The sequence below is a fragment of the Rissa tridactyla genome, chromosome 24, assembly GCF_028500815.1.
Source record: "Rissa tridactyla isolate bRisTri1 chromosome 24, bRisTri1.patW.cur.20221130, whole genome shotgun sequence".
Classification (NCBI taxonomy): domain Eukaryota; kingdom Metazoa; phylum Chordata; class Aves; order Charadriiformes; family Laridae; genus Rissa; species Rissa tridactyla.
Genome location: NC_071489.1, coordinates 670125 through 696384, shown reverse-complemented (window position 1 = coordinate 696384; position 26260 = coordinate 670125). Strand labels below are relative to the sequence as shown.

Here is a 26260-nt window from a genome sequence, read left to right as displayed (position 1 = left end):
CGGGTGGGGTTGTGGCATGGCTGGTTCCTCCAGGATCATAGGATTATAGGATGGTTTGGGTGGGAAGGGACCTTTAAAGGCCACCTAGTCCACCCCCTGCCCTGGGCAAGGACATCTTCCCCCAGCCCAGGTTGCTCCAAGCCCCGTCCAACCTGGCCTTGGACCCCTCCAGGGATGGGGCAACCACAGCTTCTCTGGGCAACCTGGGCCAGGGCCTCACCCCGCTCCCGGTGGAAAAGACGGGACGCAGCCGTGGGGCGAGGCGGTAACAGCCACCGAACCCAACATCTCTCGTTTAAAGGAGGTCATTTTTGGAAGAGAAACGGAGCTAGCGGCGGGGAAAAATCCCACCGGATCACCCCGCATCCCTCCCTCTCCCCCCTCTATCTCCAAGGGCTCCGTTGCTGCCCACCGAGGGCATCTGTGGTGTTTTCCCCTTTCCCATTATCCCAAGGATTTCCTGGCTGCCCCGAGAGCGCGGGGCCGGGTGCTTTTCCCCGCGGCTCTTTCCTAAGGTGTGAGGAAGAGGAGGGGGACGCGGGCGAAAGGACGCTCCGGAGTATGGGAGGGGGAAAAGGGTGTTGAGGGATGGAGGAAAAAACATCCACCAACGCGCCGGATTGAGGAACAGATTTTATTGACACCGGCTACGGGTTTTAAACCCCTCCGAGCGAAACGCGGGGCAAGGTGATGTCCATCGCCCGAGCCGGGGACTGGGCTCTTCTCCTGCCGCTGCTCAGTTCTGGGCGATCACCTGGAAGGAGAAGAAAAGCGACGGTTGAGCCGAGCGGGGGCAGCGCCGCCGCGATGGGTGCGACGATAGTGCCGGGTCTCGACCCCCAGCCCCGCTGCCGCCTTACGCTCGAGATCCAGGAGATGTAGGCGGAGACGCGGGTGAAGACGGTGGGTTTGCGCTCAACGTTGCAGCCCATACCGGAGACGAAACTGGTGACGCCGTGAACCTGGTACTGCCCGTTCACCGCGCAGTGGAGGGGACCGCCGGAATCGCCCTGCCAGACCCAGGAAGCCGGGGTGAGATGGGAAGAACAGGGACGCCGGTGGGATGTCAGGGGAGGAAAAAATGGGACGCCGGGGCCGTACCTGGCAGCCGGAGCGTATGCCGTCACCGCCGGCACAGACCATGGTGGGCCTGACGGAGGAGCCCCAGTAGGAGGGGCTGGAGCAGATCTGGTAGTCCACCACGGGGAGGTAGGCCTGCAGCAAGACGCTGGAGAGCTGCCCGTTGGCTGCACCCAACCACCAAGCGCCGGTTAACGCCACCCTAGCAAAGACCGGACCCGCATCCGCCACCCAGCCCCCTTTGCCCGTGGAAAATCCCCCCCCCCGCCACCCCCAAAACCTTGGCGCGATCCCACCCAACGCCGGGCAACTCCGTGCCCCGAGCCAAGCCCGGCGTGATGCCTCCTGGGACCTCCAAGGGCTTAAAAATATCATTCGGCTGCTCGCTTTTCCCATGTTTTTGGGGTGTTTCGGGGCCGGGGGCGACCCCTCAGGCACTCACTGCGGGTGAGACCCCAGCCCGTGATGTAGCAGGGGTAGTTGTTGGGCAGGATGGTTCCCTCCTGGGGCAGGACCGCCAGCTGCACGTAGGAGTTCAGGGTGGCGTAACTGGCCAGGCGGATCAGGGCGATGTCGTAGCTGGCGAGAGGAGGGAGAGGATGTTGCAAGGACACCCCCATCACCACCACCACCACCCCCCCTCCGCTCCCCAGCGATGCTCCCCCCAAACCCCCCTCCCCGCCGGCATTACCCTCCGGCGACGTTGTTGCTGTTCCAGTAGGGATGGATGATGATCTTGCTCACGCCGAAGGTCTGCTCGGTGCCGTCGGCCCTGTTCAGGTTGTGTTCCCCAGCCACCACGCGGAAGTTCAGGGGGCTGCCAGGAGGGGGGAAAAAAAAACAAAACACAGGATCAGGCCCCGAATTAGGATTATTTCAGGAGTGAGTCGATACAGAAAGGGCCGGTGAAGAAGAGGATGCTCCCAGAGATGGGCCGCACAACCACCCCGGGTGGAGGAGCAGCGAAGACCTTGAAGGACCTTTGCTCTCTGGGTCGAGGCGGCCAAAATTTCTCCTTGGAAAGGATTTTGGGTGGAAAAATGGAGGGGAAGGCGGGGGTCCCCGCGCCTGCTCACCGATCCACGCAGTGGGCCGCCGTCATCACCCAGTTTCTCCGGATGAGGGACCCTCCGCAGGTGTGGTGCCAGTTGCCACCGGAGTAATACTGGAGGGAGATCTGGGGAGGGGGGGGGAAAGTGAGGCGCGGGGTCGGGGGGGGGTGTCTCACTGAGGTTCCCATGGGATTTTCTGGCTGCCCCCGGGAAGGACCCACCTGGGAGGGCCAGGCGTGCGAACGCGCTTCGGTCCCACCGACCACCCGCTGGGCCCCATCGAGGTCCTGCTCGGAGCAGCGTCCTGCGGGAGACGGAGGACGGGGAAGATGGAGGGGGCGGCGGGGAGAGGGAATCGCTAACTCACCCCCCAGGGGTGGGGGGGGGGGAAAGGGGGGGTCGCCGCCAGCTAACGAGGCCGATGGCTTCCCGCCGGGGACGGGGACCCACCGCAGAGGGCGAGGGCGGCAAGGAGCACCAGTTGCAGCATCATCTCGGACCACGGCGATGCGGCGGCGTCTGAAGCCGGGGCTCCGCGTCGCTGGTGGCTTTAAAGGGGACGGGGAAGGAGGGACGGGAAGAAAAGCAGGTGGCGCGGCCTTGGTCCCCCTTCCAAAACACACACAAGGTCCCCCAAGGTCAGGGCTGAAAACCCTGGGTGCACCCCAAGTCTCGCTCGGCTTTGGGCAGGCAGCCCAAATCCACTCCCCCCCCTGCCCCGCCCCGGGAGCGAGGAGGCGGCATCCCCCTCCTCTGCGCATCTCGGGCAACGCTGTCATGAGTTTAGCCCGGTCTCGAGCCCCAGGGACGAGCCCTGGCCACGGTTCTCTCGCAGGGCGTGTAGCCGCGGGCTGCCGCCGAGAGTTTTATCTTTATCTCTAAGAGCTTTAACAGGGGAACGGTGCCCGCGTTGCCCCCGGGTTGGGAAAATCGAGGCAAACGCGGGGCAAAAAAAAAAAATATTTCCCCCCCCCCCAACCCAGGACAGGGGGCAACCGAACGGGGACTGGAGGAGACCTACACGGGGCGTTTTGAGGTTAAATGAAACACCAACGTGTTTCGGAATAAAAAAAAACCCCCTGATTTCTGGCCAAAACGGTTTTATTTTTCCCCCCTTTTCAAAAGAAATCAAGGGTGTTCTTGGGGGGGGGGGGGAGCGGGGGTGTGAACCTGCAGAAAGGAGGTTTTTGCTCCGCTCACGGAGCAGTGGCTGGAAAACGGCACGTGTGATAGCGGCGGTTATCGGTCCAATCATTTAAAAAAAGAAAAATACGGAAAGAAAGAAAGAAAAAAAAAACAAAAAAACCCCCCCACACCTGCTGCATTTCTGCTCTTATCTCCAAGGAAAACACGAGATTTCAGGGCTAAAAAGTCTCAAAATAATCACTTTTATGTTTTCTGGGCGCAGAAGGTGGCAAGGGTCAGCAGCGAAGTCTCCGCCCCGGCGCGGGGATGCCCCGACTCCGGTTTTGACCCACACCAAATTTGACCCCTCGTTGCAAAAGCGGCTTTAAACCCACTTTTGGGCTGCAAACGGCAGTTTCCAGGGCAAGAAGAGGGAAGGAAATTAAATCGGAGGAGCTCGGAGGAAGCTGGAGCCGGGACGGCGGTAAAATAAATCGTGTCTTTATTTGAGGTTGCATATCCCAAAGGCACGTTCTCCCGCCCCCGCCCCACTTCCAGGAGGGGTTCCCCACACCCCCCCCCTCCCCAACTATAAATGAAATGGCAGCAAAAGTGGCAGCTTTTGAGGTTCTTTGGGCTTGAAGAAAACCGGGGGGGGGGTTGGCGAGAGCCTCTCCGGGAGGATGCCGCCGCGGGAAAAACCTTCCTCCGGATCCGCACGAGCAGAATCGCACCAAGGAATCGTCATCATCATCATCCAAAAAAAAAAATAAATCTAATTTCCCCCCCGCCCCCGGCCCCGGCAAGGAGACACAGCTCAACTTCTCTCCCCCCCCGCAGCCAGCAGCGATGGATGGACGTGGGTTTTGTGAAGGCTGAATCCAGACTCCTGACCCTCTGGAAGCGGAGGGACTGGCAGGGGGTCTCGGGGCGGGGGGGTTGTGCTTTGGGCAGGAGAAGGCCGGGGGGGGGAGTTACTCCTCAGCCCCAGCCCGTCTCCACCGCGGTGTGGTCCCTGTGGCCTGTCCTCTGGCTCTTGGACCTTCCTCAGGTCTCCGTGGCCTCGTCGCGCTCAGGGGGCGATGGCACGTTGCCTCGGCCACCGCCCGGGGGGGGGTCTCAAATGCCCCTCGGATGCCCCTCGGATGCCCCTCGAAGGCCGGCAGCCACGGGCACAGGGCCCACCGGGGGCTTCTTGTCTTGCGTTAATGACCCCCGAGTGTGGGGCGCGCTCCCATCTCAGAAGCTTCCAGAGGGGCCTCTTCTTGCAGCACCGTTCCCGTCCCAGGGAGCAGCTCTATCCTCTGGCCATCTACTTGCACGGACCGGGATTTCTTCCCTGCATCCCTGCGTTCAAAGGTTTTGAAGCCAGGCTTCCCGGTCCCAGTCCCGATCCCGATCCCGATCCCAGTCCTGGTCCTGTCCAGGTCTCCATCTTGGTTCTGATCTGGAGCTGATGGTTGGACTCGATGATCCCAAGGGTCTTTTCCAACCTAAATGATTCTATGATTCTATGATCCTGATCCTGGTCACTGTCCCAATCCCGGTCCCTCCTCCCCAGGGGGGTGCACAGCACCGAGCACCACCCGTCCCGATCCCGATCCCAATCCCAGTCACCATCCCGCTCCCCCGGTCACTATCCCGGTCCTGGTACCTCCTCTCCGGGGAGATGCACAGTGCCGAGAACCACCTGTCCCAGTCCCAATCCCAATCCCAGTCCTGTCCGGGTCCCAATCCTGGTCCTGGTCACTGTCCCGATCCTGATCCCAATCCCGATCCCGGTCCCTCCTCCCAAGGGGGATGCACAGCGCCGATCACCACCCATCCCGCTCCCAGTCCCAGTCCCAATCCTGGTGCCGAACCCAATCCCAATCCCGGTCCCAGTCCTCATCTCGGTTCCAATCCCAATCCCGATCCCGGTCCCTCCTCCCCGGGGGGATGCACAGTGCCGAGAACTGCCTGTCCCGGTCCCAATCCCGATCCCAGTCCTGTCCGGGTCCCGATTCCGGTCCTGATCCCGGTCACTGTCCCGGTCCCAGTCCCGATCCTGATCCCATTCCTGGCCCCGTCCCCTTCCCAGGGGGGTGCACAGCGCCGTGCACTGCCCGCCCCGCTCCCAGTCCCCATCCCGATCCCGGTCCCAGTCCTGATCTCGGTTCCGATCCCAATCCCGATCCCGGTCCCTCCTCCCCGGGGGGATGCACAGTGCCGAGAACCGCCTGTCCCGGTCCCAATCCCGACCCCAGTCCTGTCCGGGTCCCGATTCCGGTCCCGCTCCCGGTCACTGTCGCTGTGTCAGTCCCGATCCTGATCCCACTCCCGATCCCGGTCCCTGCTCCCCGCGGGGGATGCGCAGCCCCGAGCACCGCCCGTCCCGTCCAAACCCGGTCCCAGCGCCGCCGCCGCCGCCCCGTCGGTCCCGGTCCCGGTGCGGGTCCCGGTCCCGGTGCACTCACGCGTCCCGTGGAAGCGGCGGGCGATGGGGTCCAGGAAGGGTTTTTTGCGGTGCCGGGAACCCCCCCATCGGCGATATCTCGGCGGCGGCTCCGCGCTGGGGGGCACCGGGGGCGGCGGCGGGTCCCGGGGGGCGGCGGCGCGGGGTCCCCCCCGCGCCGCCGCCCCCCGGGACCCGCCGCCGCCCCCCATCCCGGAGAGGGGCTGGGATTGGTGGCCCGTGGGGACACAGGTAGCTTTATTATTTTTTTTGGGGGGGGGGGGGACGGGGGCGGACGACACGGGGGAGAGCACAGGGGGGGTCTGGAACCACAGACCAAGGGACTGAATTAGGCAAAAACCAGCTGGATTTGGGGATTTTGAAAGCTCCCAAGTTGGGTTTCCTTTATTTTCATTCGCTCAACCAGCTCAGAAGAGTTCAAAAAAGGGAAGGGAAAACCCCTGGCATGAAAATTTGGGGGGGGGGGGGGAGGAAGCAGAGCCAAGGAGCCCCCAGAAGGTGGAAGAGGGGACTCAAGGCTGAGTGCGGGGTCCTGGGAGTGGGGTCGGAGCAATCCCAGCACAAATCCAGGCTGGAGAAGAAGGAATTGGGGCTGATGGTGGGTGAGAAGCTCCACACGCCCCAAGCAACGTGCCGCTGGCAGCCCAGAAAGCCATCGGCAACCTGGGCTGCATCCCCAGCAGCGTGGGCGGGGGGGGGGTGATGGGGGGATTGTACCCCTCTGCTCCGCTCGGAGGAGACCCCACCTGCAGCTCTGGGGACAGCAGAAGGACACGGAGCTGTTGGAGCGGGGCCAGAGGAGGCCCCGGAGATGCTGGGAGGGCTGGAGCCCCTCTGCTGTGGGGACAGGCTGAGAGAGCTGGGGGGGTTCAGCCTGGAGAAGAGAAGGCTCCGCGGAGACCTTCCAGCCCCTTCCAGTCCCTAAAGGGGCTCCAGGAAATCGATGGCTACAAGCTCTTCAGGAGGGACAGACAGGAAAGGAGAGGTGGAGGAGTGGCCCTGTATATTAGAGAATGCTACGAGAGCTCCGAAATTGAGTATAGTGATGACGGGATGGAGAGCGTTTGGATTAGGTTAAGGGCCGATGAAGCTGCTATCGCTGTGGGAGTCTGCTCCAGACCTCCCGACCAAAGCAGTGAGGCGGACAAAGCTTTCTAGAAGCAGCTGGGGGAAATCTCGCCATCACTTGCCGTTGTTCTTGCAGGGGACCTTAACCTCCTGGATATCTGCTGGGAATACAACACAGCGGAGAGGGAACAATCCAGGAGGCTCCTGGAATGTGTGGAAGATAACTTCCTCACGCAGCTGGGAAGTGAGCCGACCAGGGAAGGTGCCCTCCTGGACCCGCTTCTCGTGAACAGGGAAGAACTTGTGGGGCAAGTAAAGGTTGGTGGCCGTCTAGGGCACAGTGATCATGAGATGATCAAATTTCTGATTCTTGGGGAAGCAAGGAGAGGGGTTAGTAAAACTGCCACCTTAGACTTCCGGAGGGCAAATTTTGACCTGTTCAGAAGACCGCTGGACAGAGTCCCTTGGGAGGCTGCCCTGAAGGATACAGGAGCCCAGGAAGGGTGGACATACTTCAAGAGAGAAGTCTGAAAGGCACAGGAGCAGGCTGTCCCCGTGTGCCGAAAAACAAGTAGGCGAGGAAGGAGACCGGCCTGGCTAAATAGGGACCTTTGGCTGGACCTCAAGAACAAAAGGAGAGTCTACGACCTCTGGAAGAGGGGGCAGGTCTCTCATGAAGACTAGAAGGATGTAGCGAAGCTCTGCAGGGAGAAAATTAGGAGAGCCAAAGCGCAGCTCGAGCTCAACCTAGCTACAGCTGTTAAGGATAACAAAAACTGTTTCTATAAATTCATTAACAACAAAGGGGAAATTAGGGAAAATCTCCCTCCCTTACTGGAGGCAGAGGGAAGCACAGTCCCAAAGGCTGAGGAAAAGGCTGAGGTGCTCAATGCCTACTTTGCCTCAGTCTTTAGCAGTGGAACGAGCTGTTCCCTGGGCACCAGCCTCGTGAGCTAGGAGACAGGGAGGGGAAGCTGGACGAGGTCATCGCAATGAAAGAGGAAGTGATCAGTGACCTGCTACGCCGCTTGGATGCGCACAAGTCTATGGGACCGGACGGGTTACATCCAAGAGCGCTGAAAGATTTGGCAGCCGTGCTTGCCAAGCCACTTTCCATGATCTACCTGAAGTCCTGGCTAACTGGGGAGGTCCCAATGGACTGGAGGGTAGCAAATGTAGCGCCCATCTACAAAAAAGGCAGGAAGGAGGATCCAGGAAACTATAGGCCTGTCAGTCTGACCTCGGTAGCAGGGAAGGTCATGGAGTAGATCATCTTGAGTGCCATTACAACTCATATAATGGACAAGCAGGGGATCAGGCCTAGTCAGGGTTTAGGAAAGACAGGTCCTGCCTGACGAACCTGATCTCCTTCTATGACAAGATGACCCGATTATTGGATGAGGGAAAGGCTGTGGCCATTGTCTACCTACACTTTCGAAAAGCATTTCACACTGTCCCCCACAGAATTCTCATGGAGAAACTGGCGGCTCATGGCCTGGATGAGCATACGATCTGCTGGATCAAGCACTGGCTGGATGGGCGGTCCCAAAGAGTGGTGGTCAATGGAGTTAAATCCAGCTGGCGGCCGGTCACAAGTGGTGTCCCTCAGGGCTCGATGTTGGGACCGTTTCTGTTCAACATCTTTATTGATGACCTTGATAAGGACATAGAGTGTATCATCAGCAAGTTTGCAGATGACACAAAGCTAAGCGGGAGTGTTGATCTACATGAGGGTAGGGAGGCTCTACAGAGAGACTTGGATAGATCGGATCGATGGGCCAACGCTAACGGGATGAGCTTCAACCAGGCCAAGTGCCGCGTCCTGCCCTTGGGCCACAACAACCCCATGGACACGACAGGCCGGGGGCAGTGTGGCTGGAGAGCTGCCGGGCAGAAACGGACCTGGGGGTTCTCATTGACAAGCGGCTGAACATGAGCCAGCAGTGCGCCCAGGTGGCCAAGAGGGCCAACGGCATCCTGGCTCGTATTTAGAAATGGCGTGACCAGCAGAAGGAGGGAGGGGATTGTCCCCTGTACTCAGCACTGGTGAGGCCACACCTGGAGTATTGTGTCCAGTTCTGGGCACCTCAATACAAGAGAGAGATCTCGAGGTGCTGGAGCGAGGGCAGAGGAGGGCACCGAAGCTGGTGAAGGGCCCGGAGAATAAATCTGATGAGGAGCGATTGAAGGAGCTGGGACTGTTGAGTTCGAGGAAGAGGAGGCTGAGGGGAGACCTCATCGCTCTCTACAACTACTCGAAAGGCCATTGTAGAGAGGTTGGGGCTGGTCTCTTCTCACAGGTCATTAGTGATAGAACAAAAGGGAATGGCTTCAAGCTGCACCAGGGGAGGTTTAGGTTGGACATTAGGGAAAAATTCTTCGCAGAAAGAGTGGTCGGACACTGGAATAGGCTGCCCGGGGCGGTGGTGGAGTCGCCATCCCTGGATGTGTTTAAGAGCCATTTTAGGTGTGGTGTTAGGGGATACAGTGTAAGGGAGAACGTTGTAGAGTGGAGATGATGGTTGGACTCAATGATCCCAAGGGTCTTTTCCAACCTAAATGATTCTATGAAAGCTGGGGAGGGACTCTGGAGCAGGGAGGGGATCCAGGGGACGAGGGGGAAGGGTTTTACACTGGAAGAGGGAGATTCAGGTGAGATGTGAGGAAGAAATTCTTGGCTGTGAGGGGGGTGAGCCCCTGGCCCAGGTTGCCCAGAGAAGCTGTGGCTGCCCCATCCCTGGAGGGGTTCAAGGCCAGGTTGGACGGGGCTTGGAGCAACCTGGGCTGGTGGGAGGTGTCCCACTGGATGTGGGGCGTGGAGGAGATGAGCTTTAAGATTCATTCTCACCCAAACCATCCTGCGATTCTATAATTTGCTGGTGGCAGCAAGGCACAGACAGCGACATCCACCATGAACATCGTCTTTATTCATACAGCTCTAAAGAAGGACCGTTGCAATCTCCACCCCGTATCACCTAGGATTAGCTCTGCTAATTGATATTGCTATAAATTTAATTTAGGGACGAAAAAAGGCTGGAGAAGTGGTGGGGGGTGGGGAGAAGGCAGGGCAAGCCAGGGTAGTGAATAAAATAAAAAGAGGTCCCCAACACGAAAACCAGAGAACAGCAAAGTGTGCAGACGAAGTGCACAGGTCCCCGGAGAGGAGGGGTCCAGATTCCTGCCTGTCCCCAGGGGAGGGGACATCCCCCCAACACCCCCCCTCCGGCTCTCCCCAGGCCCCGTGTCCCAGCCCTCATCATCCTCGCTGCCAGCACGAGGGGACAGGCTGTCGGAGGCCCTTCCTCCGAGGCCGGGGTAGGGGGGGGGAGAAGAAAAGACACTTTTGGGGCTGGGTTTTGGCCAGCGATTTCGCAGAGAAGGCTGATTTCTGGAGGGGAAAAGGGAGAGAGAGGGGAGCGGGGCAGGGGGGCCCGGACCCGTGTGGAGGGCGCAGCTCAGGCTGAGAACACAAAGCAGATGAGGAGGTGGGGCGTGGGGGGGGGGGGAAAGGAAGGAAAGAAAGAAAGAAAAAAAAAAATGGCACAAAAAAAAAAAAAAGAAAAATAACAAGAGAAGTGTAAACTTTCCTTCGTTAGTATCCTAGCTAGGAGCTTCCTCCAGTCTGGTTGCGCCGCGGGGCTGGCGGCAGAGCCCGGGGCTCTCAGGAGTTGGCTCCCTCCTGACGGCTGCTCCGGGGCTTCCGCTGCGGGAGCCCCTTGGTCTCTGTGCCGGTGGAGGGGGGGCCGTGCCGCGCTGAGGCCCCCCCAGTGCCCGGGGGCTGCGTCTGGCCGGGGTTGCCGGCGGAGGCTGCTGGAGGGGGGGTTTGTCGCCTGCCGTGGGCCTGGCCCGGCCCGTTCCGCTGTCGGTTGCCGTTGTTGGAGCGGCTGGGGGCCGGGGGGCCGATGTGGCGCTGGCCCTGGGACCTGGGCCCCGCTCCCGGTCTCCTGTTCCCCTGGGAAGCCTGGAACAGAAGAGGGTGGGCGAGTGAGGGGGGCTGGAGAGCTGCTAGCTCTTGGAGCCGCATCCCCGCACACCCCAACCTCTTGGTCCTGGTAGGGGGGAAATGGAACAGCAAAACTTCCAAAGTCCGCTCTGAAGCGGAACCGTCGAGGACAGGCTGCGCGCTGTGGCTAGACCCAACACTGGGGCACCAACAGCAGAAGGACACGGAGCTGTTGGAGTGGGGCCGGAGGAGGCCCCGGAGATGCTGGGAGGGCTGGAGCCCCTCTGCTGTGGGAACAGGCTGAGAGAGCTGGGGGGGTTCAGCCTGGAGAAGAGAAGGCTCCGCGGAGACCTTCCAGCCCCTTCCAGTCCCTCAAGGGGCTCCAGGAAAGCTGGGGAGGGACTCTGGAGCAGGGAGGGGAGCCATGGGACGAGGGGGAAGGGTTTTACACTGGAAGAGGGAGATTCAGGTGAGATGTGAGGAAGAAATTCTTGGCTGTGAGGGGGGTGAGCCCCTGGCCCAGGTTGCCCAGAGAAGCTGTGGCTGCCCCATCCCTGGAGGGGTTCAAGGCCAGGTTGGACGGGGCTTGGAGCAACCTGGGCTGGTGGGAGGTGGCCCTGCCCAGGGCAGGGGGTGGCACTGGGTGAGCTTTAAGGTCCCTCCCAACCCAAACCATCCTATGGTTCTGTGACGCCGCTGCTGCTCAGCCCTGTGCGAGTCCTGACCCAGCCCAGGAACGGGGAGAGAAGCCACAAACGTGGAACAAACTCCCCGCAGCACCATGCGGTGCCGGTGCCGTGCTGGGGTGCAGTTACCTCTCGGGAAGGCTGGGAAGGGCGGCCACCTGCATTCCCCACAGCTGCATCTGCTGGGGACGAGGGCTTCTTGCTGGCCGTGGTGAGGTTGGCGGCAGAGGCAGAGGCACAGGCGGGGGCGGAGGGAGCAGAGGTCTCGCTCAGGGACACGGCGGTGACGGAGCTGCAGCGCGAGCGGGTGGAGTAGCTGTTCTTTGGATGGGAAACTGGAAGAGAAATACCCCAAAAATGTGCATTCTGCAGACGGGACCCACACCATTAGCCATCCGGCCTCCAGACCCAGCCAGCTCCAGCACTGCTGGGGGCTCCCGGCTGCAGCCAAAGGCTCAAAAGGACAATGGACGTTTTTCGGGCTTTTTTTTGGTTGTGTGAACGGTAGCAAGGGCATGGCAAACTGGGACCAGCGCTCGACAGCGAAGGGGAAGGGCACAGAGCTCCCCCTTGCCAAGGGAGAAGCGTCTGCAGCAGCAACAAGGGGAGGGCTGGCTCCTCTCTCCGCTGCCAAGAGGAAACAAAACCCCCTGACCAGAACACTCCCAGTTTTGGGGACACGTGAAGGGTTTTGGCGATGGCAGGGCCAGCAAAAGGTGACCGATGGCTCCTCCCCGACTCCCCTCCAGCTCACCTTGGCCAAAGGAGGCGATGCTCTTCTTCAGCACGTCGAGGTCACAGGTGAAGCGTGCCACCCTGCCCAGGTCCTCGTCGTACTTCCGCTCGCTCACAAAGTGCTTCACAGAAAAGGCAAAATTTTTAATGCAGTTAACGAGGTTAATTCAGTCTGTGCACGGGAACAGAAAACGGAGGTGAAAACCTCCCGGTTTGGCCCAGGAACAGGTACCTGAGGTGGGGGCTGCTTGAAAAAAAAGCCACCTTAGTGAGAAGGCAGATGGCTATGACTTAGGGAAATAGAAAACCACTTTTTTTCCCACCCCCCCAGCCCCCCGGTGGATTTCCACCCATGCACAAAGGAGCCTTCCCCCGGCTCCAGCAGCCGAGCCGCGGATTCACTCGTCCCGAAGCAGCTCCGCTCTCCCTGGCCCTGCTCTGGGGAACCAGCCCCCCCTGCTCTCTGGACACTCTCGGGGGCAACAGGTTTCTCAGCTGCATTCATCCTGCTGCAGGGGGAGCACTTTTAATTATTAAACTGGAATTTAATTGATGCAACTTCGCACTGACCTCTTGTGGCAGGAGCCGGGGAGCTGGAGAGCAGAAACGTTTTAGGGAATATAAAAGCGGCCGGGGCGCAGCCGGGAAGGTCTCCCCGTTTCGGGGGTGGGGGGGAAAAGGCAGAGGTCAGCCCACGCCAGCGGCTGGTTTTCACAACCGCTTGGAGCACAAAGCCGTGGGCCTGCCGCCTTCCCCGCTCTCTGCCCGCTCACAAGGGCCGGGCGTGCCGGGGTTAACGCCCAGCTGATGGGTTGTTGGCCGCCGCCGGTATTTTACAAACCGAGTATTTGTAATATTTCAATTCAGGTGCCCCGTATCCCGCTGTCCGCAGCGGCATGCAGAGCGCTGGCGGTGGATTGAGGAACAACAGACGCAAGGAAAAGACTCGCACAGGACACAAAATTGCATTCAGAAGTGTCAGACACCCAGAAAACTACACAAAAGCGTGCCACCGTTGAGAACGGTCAGGATTAACAGCCTTGCTTAGCGCTAGAAGCTGAAGTAGTTGAAGCCTCAGGTTGCAAGAGCTGACCGAGAGTAAACTTTCTGATAAAACCAATGCTGCAAACACAGAACTCGCTGAATCCGGCACGTTCAAGCGTAATGGCGAGGATAAGGACCAGAGAAACAATTCCGAGAGAATGAGGTAACTTCAGAAGGCAGCCAGCCCAGCGACCAAGAAAACCAGTAAGAAATCGAGACCGACCACAATCAAGGGATTGCACTCGGGGATGGGGTGCTGGGACAGTATAACTGGGGCGATCTGAGGTTGGGGTCCCTCCTCGGAGGCACCAGCTCCAGCGGCTCTGCGTGTTTGGTAAATAAACCGCTTATTTACCCAGCGGATTGGTGACTCCTCTTCTCTGAGCTGCCACCTGAGAGGGCCCTGTTGAGCTGGCACCCCCACAATTCCTACCACGGACTAGGTGGCAGCTGCAGAATTCCTGCCACACCACACTTGGGTGGGATTAGGACCTGGCTGGAGTAGAGGGAGCAAAGAGCTCACCTTTATGTCGGCTCTGAGCTCCACCAGCTGCTCCTCCGACATCCGCACGGCCACATCGGTCATCTTCTTCAGGGCTTCTGCCTTCTTCTGGCGGCTAACCAGAATTTCCACTGCAAAACAGACCACGGCTCAGGCTCCCAACCAACCCTCCCCCCGCGGAGTTAAACCGCCCCAGCCCCGGCACACAGCCCCTTATTGGTAAACAGCAGGTTCCCCGCGTCCCGTCCTCCCCCCAGGGCTCCGTGCCAGCTGCACAGCAGCCCCCGCCGCCCCATTTCCATCCAGACACGGAGCGGACCTGAGCTGTGAGCTGACGCGACCAGGGGCACCACACGCAGCTTCGGTGGAAGTTTTACCGCTCTCCCCGGGCTAAACTCCTTCCTTCCCCCACCCCAAATCCCCTGCTTTGGCCGTGAAAGGCTGGCGCAGGTGATCCTCGGGGTCCCTTCCAACCCGGGATTCCGTGGTTCTACGGTGATTGGAACTGGGGGGCTGGGTGCTGCTGGGGCGGGCGTCCCCATGGATTCCCCTCCCAGAAATCCCTGCCCAGCTCCCCAGGAATGCCGAGACTGTCAGGAATCAGAGCGGTTTATGTCCCCATCCTCTAACGAGGGCGCTTAGACCTCAAAGGGGATGGTTTGTATCAACTGTGTCAGGCAGCAAACGCGATCTAGTCGTGAGATATATATATATATATATATATATATGGCTAACCCAAGCCACGGGGCAAGGCTTCTCTGGGTACAGAGCCACATATTCAGGACCGGGAGGTAAAAAATCACAGAAATCTTGGGGGGCTGAGCCTGAAGAGCGCAGCAACACCTACAGCTCTTCAGGCGGGCCCTCGGTAGAAAGACAAGAGCCTTACTTGCTTCTGCTTTCACTTTGTCCATCTCAGCCAGCAACGCCACCTCGCGATCCATAAGGCTGGAGGGGGTGGGGTGGGGGGGATAAAAAAAAAAAAAAACAAAAAAAAAAAAAACAAAACAGAAAAAGGGGAGATTTAGTAAGAAACAAAGAGGACGATGAAATCTTACTGCAAGAGGAGGGTTGGGAGGGTTTGCCGGCCAGCGGGGAGAGACCGGCAGATGGCAGCAGGAGCCCGTGGCACCACACACCCAGCGCGGCTTTTGTTCTGGCAGGTGCGGAGTTGTGTCCGGGCTGTGCTGGGGACAGCGCGGAGCACGACGCGGCGTTCCCAACCCGCCGGGGACATGGTCACCTTACCCTGATAAAGTCGGAGCCACCTTGGCAAGGGGAGAAAGGAGCGGCAGCTGGGCTGGTGGGGGATGGCTCTACTCGGCTGGACTTCTCCTCGCCGAAGAAAACGAGGGCACAACGTTTGAAAGAGTCACTCAAAATACAAAAGGCAGGAGCAGCGGGGCAGGGCGAGGATCCAGGATGGCAGGAGCAGGGCGCCAGGCATTCGGGCAGCCGTCCCATCCGAGGCAGCCCCTCAGGGGCCACGCTGGGAAGCGATGCTCTGCTCTTAACGCCCTCATTAGCTTACTTAAACCTACCAAATTGGCCCACCGACCCAGAAACCTGGATTCGGGTGCTCTGGGCTGCTTCTCAGGAGGTGTGTACCCCGCTGAACCCCCACAGGGCTGCAGGACCCACATGAGAGCGTGGCAACCTTCCCCCCGGTGCAGCAGGTATGAGGACACGTCCTCCTGCCTTGTCACCAGGTCACCCGGAGCTACACAGGTCCACGATCCGGGAGTCTGTTACGGTCTGAGGATTCTTTGGCCATGGAGGGAACACCTGAGTGGGTCACAGCGAAGCGTCTCCACTCACCAGGAGGTTCGAGCGTGCCTGTTGCCATGAGACTGCAATTCCCCCGGGCATCACGGCGGCAGCTTTTACGCAAGCAGAACCGCACAGCTACCGCCTGGCCAAATTTAGCAAATTCAGGTTTTTTGAGCACCCTCCGGTGAGGCAGAGCACCCAGGAACCTTCCCATCACTGCCGCTCACAGGCCGTGCAAAGAGGGCTCTTGTCCCGGGAGATGCGCACACCGAGTTACAATGGAAGCAGGAGGGGAAATACCAGTCCTCCCAATCCGGATTGGGGCATGTACTGGTCACAGCTCTTCGCCGTAAGGAATCCAGACTCTTGCAGATACCCTCCCCCCTGCAAATGCTTCTTTTGTGCTTCCTTGGAAGCAACGCCTCCGACGTCCTCAGCCCTGCACCGCCGCAGCTCACCTTCACTCAGCTGCTGCCGGCAGCTGGAATGCATTCACCACCCAGCCTATTAATCGGGTTCATTTCAGTTTCTGCTTTCTAAATATAAAAGCAGAGTCTTCCTCTCACGTGGTCGCTGTACGATACGCGCAGCACAGACACTAAACGGTAGTCGGAGATATCGGCGGTGCGCAGGGTCAGCCCTTCAACACCCACCACACGCTCTTTTAGTGAGAAAGGTTTGCTTGAAAATGGGAAGAATATTTATTTTAGCGACTATCTGAAAGGGAAGCCACAGAGCATCTGAAATGCAAACTCAAACCGCCGCTCCCGCTCCTCTGCATGTCAGGGAGGGCTGAGGCAAGATCAATTTAAACAATTCCCTCTGAACAGCAGCTTTGACATTTGGCTTCTTCTGTTGATTTATCGCTCTGTCCATCTGCCTTTTCAGGGCAGGAATTGTTTCTGCTCGTAGCACAGCAGGGGCCTGATCCAGGTCAGGCACTCTCAGCCCAACTGCGCAAATACAACGACGGGTGTCAAAAGCTACGCTAATAAGACTTCACCTTGTTTCCAGAGCGGCACAACCTGGCTCTGCCACGCCGAGGGACAGGGAAAGGGAGATACCCCGCTGCCTCCTGCCCAGAGCCCCCCCAGCGGCAGGAATCACCGGGAGATACGGGGCCGAATATGGCCTTAATGATTAATTCCAGTGCAGGAACAGCCTTTGCAGCTGGCGCCTGTGCCGCAGAACTGGGTTGTGCTACACCTTACCCTAACGCCTCCTCCCTGAACACACAGACACACACCCAGCTCCTGCAAAGCCAACACCCGCTTTATATGGGGGTTTGGGGATTTTTTTTTCCGCCGAGCTGCAGGCGCAACACGCACGCACCTTGGCACGGAGCGTAGCTTGCGTCTCTCTGTAATTTAATTTACTCAGCAGAGCTCAGCTGGAGTCCTTTACCCAATTTTACAGTTGGGCTGGCTGAGGAACAGAGGTCAAGTGGCTTCGCGTGACGAGTGACTCGCATCAGACCCCACTGCTCCTCCATCCTGCACGGCTTCTCCTCAAACAAACGCACTTCCTTCTGCCGGATCCGTTGGGAAAGAGGCCTGCCTTTCCCAATGCTCTGTCCTGGGATCCCACGCAGCACGGAGAGCGCATCTGCCCCTGCCAGGAGGGCTGGCCTTTAAGAAAGGATATTGAAGGAGTGCACAAGGAAGAAAAAGGGGGAGCAGATAAGCCTGCTGAAGACGAATTAATGCTGAAGACTCAGTTGTGACCCAACCATTAGAAGACGCTCTCAGCTCGGTCGAGCAGTGCCTGCAAGACATCATCCATTCGCAGAAGACAAGAGCCATTTGCACAAACACGCTGAGGGTTCCGGGGCCAGTTTTCCTTGGGGCTGAAACACAAGGATCTCCAAGCCCGGCTGCAATGGAAGGTGGCTGGAAGCTCGCCTGGCAGCTCTGCCACGAGGCACGCAGAGGGGATTCTCCGCAGTGAGAAACCTCAAACCCTGACTTGCAGCGCGCGTTGATGAAGTTGAACCTATCCACAACACCACTCAAAGGCTCAGGGGTTTTTTCCCCCCCTGCTGTGCTACTTTCCCTGTCAGTGGATAGTAAAATATTCAAGAAATTAAGGACTATCAGGATTCCCTAGTTCAGGTTACCTGATCATCTCCTGCCCAGAGGAGCAAATCCTCTCTAAATAGGAAGCCAAAGCCCCGTCTGCCACTCCAACAGGCCAGATTTCAGAGACCGAGATACCTGCCAGGCACAACCCCGGCATTGGTCTCCTTCACCCTCACCTACCTACAGACCACAGGTCTAATAGAAGCACCTTGTCTAGGGAGAGAAGGTGAAGAACTCCAGGAAGCCTCACTGGTTAAAAGGACATCTGAAGGGCAGCCCTGACAGGCACAAGTTAAACCAGTCGCAGCTTTGCTACCGAAATATCCTATTTCAGTCGAACAAACCTGCTTTTAAACCAGGTTTTGGTAGAAAGCCAGCCGGAGAGGCAATTCAGCAAGAGGGTTTAACCATCGGATCCCACCTTGTGCCGTAGCGTTTAAAAAGACACTAATTGTTCTCTGGGTCATGCAGGGAGTTGGGAAAACAAAAAACGCAACCCAATAAAAAAAAAAAAAAAAAACCGTAAAGGTGCAATTTACACTTCAGGTCACCGGCAATTGCATCACTTTGGGGAAAAGGAAAGTGAATGTCTTTCTGCAGAGTCACCGCGCATCGACTGCGCGGCCCCGGCATCCTGCCGGGCAGCTCTTTGGCTCGGCGTTTGTCGAAGGAGGTTCCCAGTGGCCGCATTCCAGGCAGGCACTTGCCTCCCTGCTGACGGAACCGCGTGTCCTGCTTCACCCACTGCCGGCTCGGCTTATCGCAGCGACGCTGCCGGGCTGGACTTGAGTCTTTAACCTTTCCCAACATGACGCAAGTGTTTTATAGATGATAACGTAAGTCAAAGGGTGAGGAATTACTTATACGGAACCAGACACATTAGCCAAAAGAATGACATTTTCCATACCGGGGAGAGAGTCCTTACAGATGTCGTAACCGTATAGAGAGGCAGACAAATAAAACTAAGGACAAAACCCCGCTGTATGCGGTGATAATATCAAATCGGTATCAGTATTGACTCAGTAGACAAAGCCACTAACAAAGTAAGAAATAATATTCACAAAACCAAACTTGAGTTAGGGCTACAAATCTCTTACGGACAAGGTAAATCCCGTCGCGTTGCAGATTTTCCAAAGGATGGGAGGTGCTGGGAGCTCCACGTCCCCACAGCTGAGCACCAAAAGGCAGGTCGGGGCCCACCGACACCTGTAACCCCAGCCCTCCTTTGGTCTCCTGTCCTCAGGTAAGTTTAAAAGTCACCTATGAACATTTTTGTCAGTATTTTTAGCACGCGCTGAATTTAAGTACGGGACAGCATTCCATTTAGTGTGGGAGAGCAGTTCCTGCGGGCAAAGTTCAAGGCAAGTACGGGCACAAGAAAAAGCCCACACCGAACCGCCGAATTGGCTAAAAGGCTTCTGAAAAGAGCTCTCTGCATCACCCCCGACTACTCTCGCCTTTGAGGCCACATCCAGTTTTCAGGCACAGACAGCTTTTGACACAGATTTGCAAGTCTGCCAAATATCTACTTTAATCCCTCAATGCGAGAGCGGCATTTTAGTTACTTGTCAAACGTTACTCACTTCAGGCAAGGAGAACTCTCTGTGCAGTTTCTTATGAATATTTCTTTACCAAAAGCAATCGTGTTTGTACAACCAGGAAGAACAATTTCCTCAGAAATAGAGTCAATCAGCCAAGACAGCGAGCGTATCTGATGTTAGGCCTTTCGGAATATAATCTTAAAGCACTTATCCAAACCAATAAAGATGTTCATTAAAAAAGAGACTCGATGACACTCGTAGGGAACATCACGCACACTACTAAAAGTTTGGCTTAAAACAGGGGAAGCAACGCTGCACGGGATGATCTTTGATGTGTACTTGTACCTTCAAAAGGGTCCCTCTCTTCTATGTTATATTCGGCCATAATTTGAAGATTTCAAATACGAATGTTTGTTTCTAAAAGACACGTCGTACTGCGCCCTGAGCTCCCACCAGTTCTCCTTCCAGCACAGCTAACATTTGTAACTCAAGAGTACGTTATCTGGCGAGTTCCTCGTATTACCTGCGTCTAAAATGACTTTCCGATGGTCTTGGGCGGCCACAGTTTGTCAAAGACCCTGATGGACAGCCCAGAGCAGCGTATGAACATCCCACCGCACGCGTGGGCCGACAGCTGGAACGCAGGCCCTGCAAACGCCCCCCCGCAAAGGCTTCAAAAACCCACAGAGCACGGACCTTTAGCCTCCGGTTTATTCTTAACGCCACACTGACCTCCCCAGAGGCTGAAGAACAGAGCCGGGGCGGTACGGCAAACACGAGCAAGTCGTTAACCCTACCGGAAAGCCGAAGTCTTATTCCAAACGTATTGGTTTTAATCCTTAACACCTGGATCCGTCCCTACATTTAACTTACCTACTCTGCAGCTCAGCAAAGACCTGCTTCATCTTCTTAATGGAAGCATCCATTTCCTCCTTCACCACAACGCGGTACCGAGCCAGTGAAACGGTGCAGCGCTGGAGATCCTTCACTGATTTTTCAATATTAGAACCTACCAAGAGACAGAGCGAACCCAAACAGTCACGTCAATCAGACTGCTAAATCCTCCCAGCAGGGAGAAATCTAAAGATGGCTTTCCCTCTTATTTAAAAAAAAAAACAACAAAACAAAACCAAAAAACTATTCACTGCTCGGTTTTAAATTTTTCTTTCCCTTCCCCATTACAAAGGCACCAGGTTCAGCAGGGACAGTTTGAGACGGATTTTCTTATTCTGGGGAGAAGTTTTCCCAGGGCTTGTAGAATCTCCTTCCACGGGCAGGGATGTCCCCCCACATTTTTAATGTCACGAGAGAAATCAAACGCGCCTCTGAGTTGCTTTTGTGAGAGGGACTGGAGGCGAGTGAAACGGAGTCTACGCTGAAAACCAACACACCGTATCACTAAACGGTATGGAATGACTGCCTGGGGAAGGGAATTATCTCGGAAACTAAAATTAAGGCCATTTCCTCAAACCAGGAGCTGCAAGGACTGGCTGGTCCCCGTCTCTCAGCTCGCCAGCGGGATACACCACCAGTTGCCCCCCTGCCAAGCTCCATTAACAACTGCTCGTTACAGCTTTCCCACGCAGCAAGGAGGCGAACGACCGCCGCCTCATCTCCCTGAGCTAAGCGGAACCGGGGGCTCCGAGGTCCCTCCTGTCCCCACTTGTTATCCCCACAGAGCTCAGCTGTGGAGAGAGCACACAAAAGAGGGGGGAGCAAAAAAAAAATAATAATAAATCCCGTAGAAGGAGCCTGTCACTTCTTGTAACAGGGGCTGGGCCGAACTTCTGGCCTTTTGACAAATTCGCACAAAAGATGAGAAACAACCCAAAGGCTCTGTGAGGGAGCACAAGGAAGAACGGGCTAAACGTATGCGGCGAGACCGGCTGCTTCCTTCCTCCCCTGCTTCTCTCACACAGGCGGGTTTGCTGCTCCGGGCACTACATCTAAACTGCTGTCAAGATCCCTGCTGCGCGCAGGGAAGAGGAGGAGCGGAGTGCAAGTTACTGGCCAGATAATAAGAAGCATGTTAGCTCGCATTAAAATCAAAGTCCAGCGTGCCTCACCACCGCGTCTGTCAGTGACACGGCAGAAGAGGCAGTGAGAATTTGACCAGCAGCAACGGCTCGGAGCCGGGCGAGGGCGCAGACCCTCAGGGCCTTACCCAGCTTCTTGTTTGCAGGTGAAACGGGAACATCTTCCAGCCGCGGTGCGGACAGAGAGGCCGGAGCTGCGTTGCCGGCTGTCGATCTGGACAGAGACCTGCTGGCGCTCCTCTGCTCAGGCCGCTGTCTGAGAGACGAAGGGCTCTGGGAAGGATGCAGGATGAGCGATTTTGTGTCAAAGTCTGCTATTCCGTTCGCTAGTTCAGGCACTGCTGTAGAAAAGCACACTCGTTTAAAGGGGAACACAAAGCGGACGGCAGAACACTGAGCGCCTCTTTACCACAACAAGCAAAAAAAAAAAATAAAAAAAAGAAATCAGAAATACAAGGCAAGCCGCTCTTCCCTGAAGAGCCGTCCAAACAAACCAGTATTTAAAGCTGACCCAAAACCCAGCGGGAACATGAAAAAAAAAAAAAAAAAGCAGGAGGCAGCTCCTCTGCGTTTCAAACACCGGGTGCCCATCTCCTGCGCGGCTTTCGAAGACTAACCTGTTCTCTCAGGCATGTCTGGGGCAGCGGCCTCGCAATCCTCCAGCTCTCGGGCATCAATTGAAAGCGCATCCAAACCTTCGCTGAGCGAGTCCACAGACTCCGTGTCGTGGGCACAGCCGTTGACATGGAAACCGTTAATTCCACCCTTCTCCGAGTTTGCCGATTGCTCCTCTTCAGTGGACACCAATTTACCGGGGTCTGGGAGGCCAGGGCTCGATTCAGCTTGCGGTTTCGGTTTGGTTTTCTTCTTCTTGTTCTAGGGATTAGGTATCCACACCACAAAGGGGAAAAAAAAAAAAAAAAAAAATATATATTAAGCTTAATTCCTGAAGGGAAATTTAAGCTTATGCTTACTGGCTGAAAGTAGCTGAATTAAATGCTTTTTCAGCCGGCCTGGCTGTTGATCCTATTAACAGGAGGAGGGATTTATTCAACAATGAGGACAAATATAGTGGCATTAACGAGGCGCGAATACATTATCCTCCGCGATGGTGTGCCAACAAGAGCAACGGTTATCGGACGAGGGCTACACAAGTGATGGGAAGAACCCAAAGGGCTCGTAGCCTTTGGGCCCCGGCTCCCAGCTGGGCAGCTTCTGGGGGTGCTCCCTGCCCAGGCGCAGGTTCCAGGGTGCTCTGTTAGACCTTGCTCGGAAAAAAACTCCCCTCATTTCCCACCACAGGGCTATTTCGGTCACATTTTTCACCTCTCCATTTCATGCCGGTGCTTTTCACGTATTCAAAAGAGTCCTTTTGAATAATGATGATTTTATTCTTGTCCTGGTGGATTTAGATATTATAATATCAAGTGCTGAAACTTTGCAAACCTTTATTTAACCCTTTCACAGAGGTCTGAGCAAAGACCGAGGCCAAACACTCGAGAAAGCTTACGTGACAGAGAAATATATTTCCACAGAGCTCAGCATTAAATGCAACTGTTCAGCTCCAAAGGTTACCGATGAAAAATGGAACAGCATGACTATCTGAACAGTGAATTACAGAGCTCCGGTGAAATAAATGGACCTGATAAAGATTTACTTCGGTGTGGGGCTGTGTGTGTGGATTAGGGGTGCTGTAGAGGGTCAGCAGAATAAAAGCGACTGCAAGGACGGAAAGTCTAGAACCCTTTCCCCCCCACCCCCCCTCGATGCTGCATTCGACACAGTGTGTCTGACAACTGAATTACATGCAAATGCGCCGAGAAGATGATATTTACAGCTTGCACTGAAGTTATCATGTAAATCATTGCCCCGAACAGCGAGGCACGCGATAGCCTGGTGATTATCTCCGTGCATCAGTTCTGCTAACATCCAGACACACCTCCGCTCTTTGGTTTCCTTTCCCATCTAAATCACGAGGAATGCATACTGCTCTCCGTAGTCTAAATCCTCAAAAATAGAGAGATAAATGCCTTGGCAAAGTATATTTAAAGCGTTACCTTTTTTTTGCCTGTTACAGTCCATTCTTTCAGTACTTCACTGGCATTGCCTGAAACGAAAGGCAGGGATGAGCGGCGGAGGAGGCACCCACTCCAGTCCCTTCCCAGTCACGCGGAAGTGCCTCCAGACTGGAGCCAGCTGAAACGCTTCCTGCAGCTGAGTCTCAAATCTCTTAATTGATGTAATAAAAGGATCGGTTTCATTTTTGCTTTGGGAAAACACGGCTGAACAGGACTACTCCCTGACAACACAGCTCTTTCCAGGGGGGAAAAAGAAAAAAAAAATAATATGAAAAAACAATAACTTTCTCCCTGGCTCTGTCATACTAAAGGTTTGGGTGCTTGGAACCTGCTGGAGCACATTCTGAGCTGGGAGGTTGCGTTCAGGTCAGGTGTCTGCCAGCCTTCTCTCCCCAGAGCCACTGACCGTGTCAGGATGGCCGCAGTCTGGCTGTCATACCTTCTGCAGGCCAGAGGCAAAACGCGGCTGTCAGCGATGGCCAGCTCGGAAAGAAGAGCTGCAAAGCGACAGGCGCTGTCACCACCACCAGCCTGTTTTCCAAGGTCAGAAAATCCATCTAACGCAGCGTGCCAGACCCGAGAGGAGATCTGCGAGCCAGGTCTCAAAGTACAAACTGCAACTATCAAAGCTGAGACATTCCCATTTTGTACACATGAACAAGAGTTTCTGTAATCAAGCATCAAACCTTTATCTATAGAGCTATCAAACGCTTATCTCTGCCTTGACCCCTCGTTGAACAAACACCAACTAAAACTTGGGAAGAGACTCATCCCTTGGTTGTTTTTATGGGTCGAGCCTGTGCTTGGACATGCTGAGAAGCCACAGGAGCTCCTGCTGCCTGGCTGTACTCACTGCACGCAGCCCTTTCTGCACAAAGGCTATCGCTGCTTCTCAAGCGGGTCCGTAAACACGGTCCGTAGGGGTTACGAAGCCACAAACCCCACCGAGGAACCAGCCGCGGTTACCTTCCATAAAGGCTTGCACTGTTTTGTCCACGCAGTTGTCAAAATGCTGCAGCACGAGGACGATCTCATTGTTGCTCCTGTTGGGGACTATTGCACGCACCGCGCTGATCTGGAGGGAAGAAAACACAGGAACGTGTAAACCATTTGCTTTATCCCACACGCAGCCCACGCCAAGCCTTCTGCCAGGAGGCTAAAAACTATCACCAATGACTTCCTTATAAAACTTTAATGCGCCAGGACGATTTAGCCTGAATAAAATTTTCTTTTGACAGAGCTGCAGTTAGCTCCTGGACAGAAACATATTTCATCTCCGAGAGGAGATGAAGATACAGCGCTCACGAGCTCTTCCCCGGCACGTGGCGAGTTAAAGTCTCGGAAGACACATTTACCTTTTCCTTCATGTTTTCAAAGGTTCCTCCTTGGGCCATCACAGTGTTGGACTGCACATCAAAAATGAACCCAGACGGATCTGTGAAGACAAAGGAGAGGGAAACTCTCTTCTGAACAACAGGCACCGGGAGACATTTAGAAAGGTACGAAGCACGAGGTCAGCTCTGAGCTGCTACTTTGCCAAGGAGAAAATTGAAATCCTACAGGCGTACGGCGCTCGCTGGCTAATTCCGCCATACAGTTGGCAGAGGGATAGTAGCTGCTGCGAATAAACCAGATGATATCCCAGGCTTGCTTAAGGGCCAGATTCTGCTTAGCCAGGTAACCCCAGCTGAGTCTGGTTTGCCAGTGCCTCCCCTCCCCTCCCCGAACTCAAGAAGCCAATTCACTCCTCAGCTCTGGGTCCATTTAACCAGCCACGACTCAAAACCACAAGCCCCAAACCCCCAAGCCCCACCAGGGCTGGTGCGGAAGAGATCGCTGAAGCAGCCCGGCCCAGCACCGCTCCTTCATTTCCGCATTCATCTTTTACCGAGCCCGGCAATAAAGAGTTAAGAAAAGCGCTAGAGCCTTCGAGCGGTGTGGTTAACAATTTCCTCCACCTGGAGATACAAATGGCAAGCAGACTGATAAATGGGTTTGAAGATCCAGCAGCTTGTGTTCCCTGCCAGCTACGATCTCCAAGGTAATGCTTCTATGTTCCAAAAGAGACCCATAATTGAGACAGCCATCACCAACAGGTTCGTTCCCTGCCAGCGAGCAAAGGTCACATAAATCTGCAGGCCCTACCGTCTCACCGAGAGATCCTTACGAGCACATGGCATCACAAATTCACGCTCGATTTGCCTGCCAAAGGTCTGAGCAGGCTAAATTTCAGGTTTGCTAAGGAAAAGGGATAAAGCTGTTCATAGACGTGTTTTACTATGACAGAACATACTTCAAATCGGTATTTTAGCCACATTAGGTCTCAGGAAGAACACGTGTCCCTGGGCAGGGGCTGACGGCAGGACCCCAGGGGTTTTTAAACACTCCTATTTCTGCATCACCAGCCCCTTTCCAGGCACCCACAAAAGCCCAGGCAGATCTAGGAGGGCATTTGCTTGCGTTTGCCTCGATGCCTCGTGACGCCGGGGCAGCCCGTGACAGCGGTTCTTCTGCGGAGCTTCTGAGGTGGCTTTGGGGACCGCCTGGGGAAGGGACACTGCCAGCAGGCCAGGGTGCTCTGCGGGGACGCTCGCTCGGTCACTGCCCTTTCTGCTTTAGCTCAGCTGATATTCCCAGCTGCTGATTCATGTTCTTTCCCTCACCTCCTCTAAATAACTCGTACGCGATGCCGAGACACACCATTGACTTCTGCGGTTCCCAGACATTGATGTAGCATTTAAACCGAGATGCCTCCAAATACAGTGACAGAATTGTGAACATGATGGAAAGGTCAGCCTCTTATTAAGGCTACAGATGAACGGTTAAATTCTTCCTCGCGCCGTCCTTACCCGTTTCAGCCCCATGAGCAAGATTTTCTCAAGTTTCCCAAGCTCACAGAAGTTCAAGTTACCAACTTTCTAGTCCTTAATCTTGTAAATGGCTTTCAGCCTCTCATCACCGAGTGAGAATTAGCAATCTTTTTTCAGAATCTTCATCGCCGAGCAGCCACCGAGGGCCCAGGTGCCAGGAAAGATGAAGTTCAGCTCCCCCGTGCACATATTCAGCT

At 55.9% G+C, this 26260-nt stretch overlaps 2 protein-coding genes across 4 annotated transcripts in view; both read right to left on the bottom strand.

Annotated features, from left to right (window-relative positions):
* Nucleotides 1-624: 624 nt before the first annotated feature.
* CELA1 (chymotrypsin like elastase 1) lies at nt 625-2663 on the bottom strand. The gene is made up of 8 exons (XM_054183156.1): nt 2583-2663; nt 2354-2436; nt 2157-2257; nt 1772-1897; nt 1523-1659; nt 1102-1247; nt 861-1010; nt 625-754 (listed from the first exon to the last, which is right to left on the bottom strand). The coding sequence occupies exons 1-8, from the start codon at nt 2623-2625 to the stop codon at nt 737-739; spliced, it is 804 nt and encodes a 267-aa protein (XP_054039131.1). The 5' UTR covers nt 2626-2663; the 3' UTR covers nt 625-736.
* A 7024-nt stretch (nt 2664-9687) lies between these two features.
* SPATS2 (spermatogenesis associated serine rich 2) overlaps nt 9688-26260 on the bottom strand; it is a 31149-nt gene continuing 14576 nt past the window's right edge. For 2 of the 3 annotated variants that reach the window (XM_054183270.1, XM_054183268.1), the window contains 11 exons: nt 24549-24628; nt 24160-24268; nt 23173-23222; nt 21733-21991; nt 21244-21456; nt 19953-20088; nt 14580-14638; nt 13712-13821; nt 12164-12266; nt 11539-11744; nt 9688-10741 (listed from right to left, as the gene is read on the bottom strand). In XM_054183270.1, the coding sequence (XP_054039245.1) occupies nt 10442-10741; nt 11539-11744; nt 12164-12266; nt 13712-13821; nt 14580-14638; nt 19953-20088; nt 21244-21456; nt 21733-21991; nt 23173-23222; nt 24160-24268; nt 24549-24628 (1625 nt within the window). In that variant the 3' untranslated portion in view covers nt 9688-10441. The remainder of the gene's footprint in view (nt 10742-11538; nt 11745-12163; nt 12267-13711; nt 13822-14579; nt 14639-19952; nt 20089-21243; nt 21457-21732; nt 21992-23172; nt 23223-24159; nt 24269-24548; nt 24629-26260) is intronic. The other variant, XM_054183271.1, reaches the window with a different exon arrangement.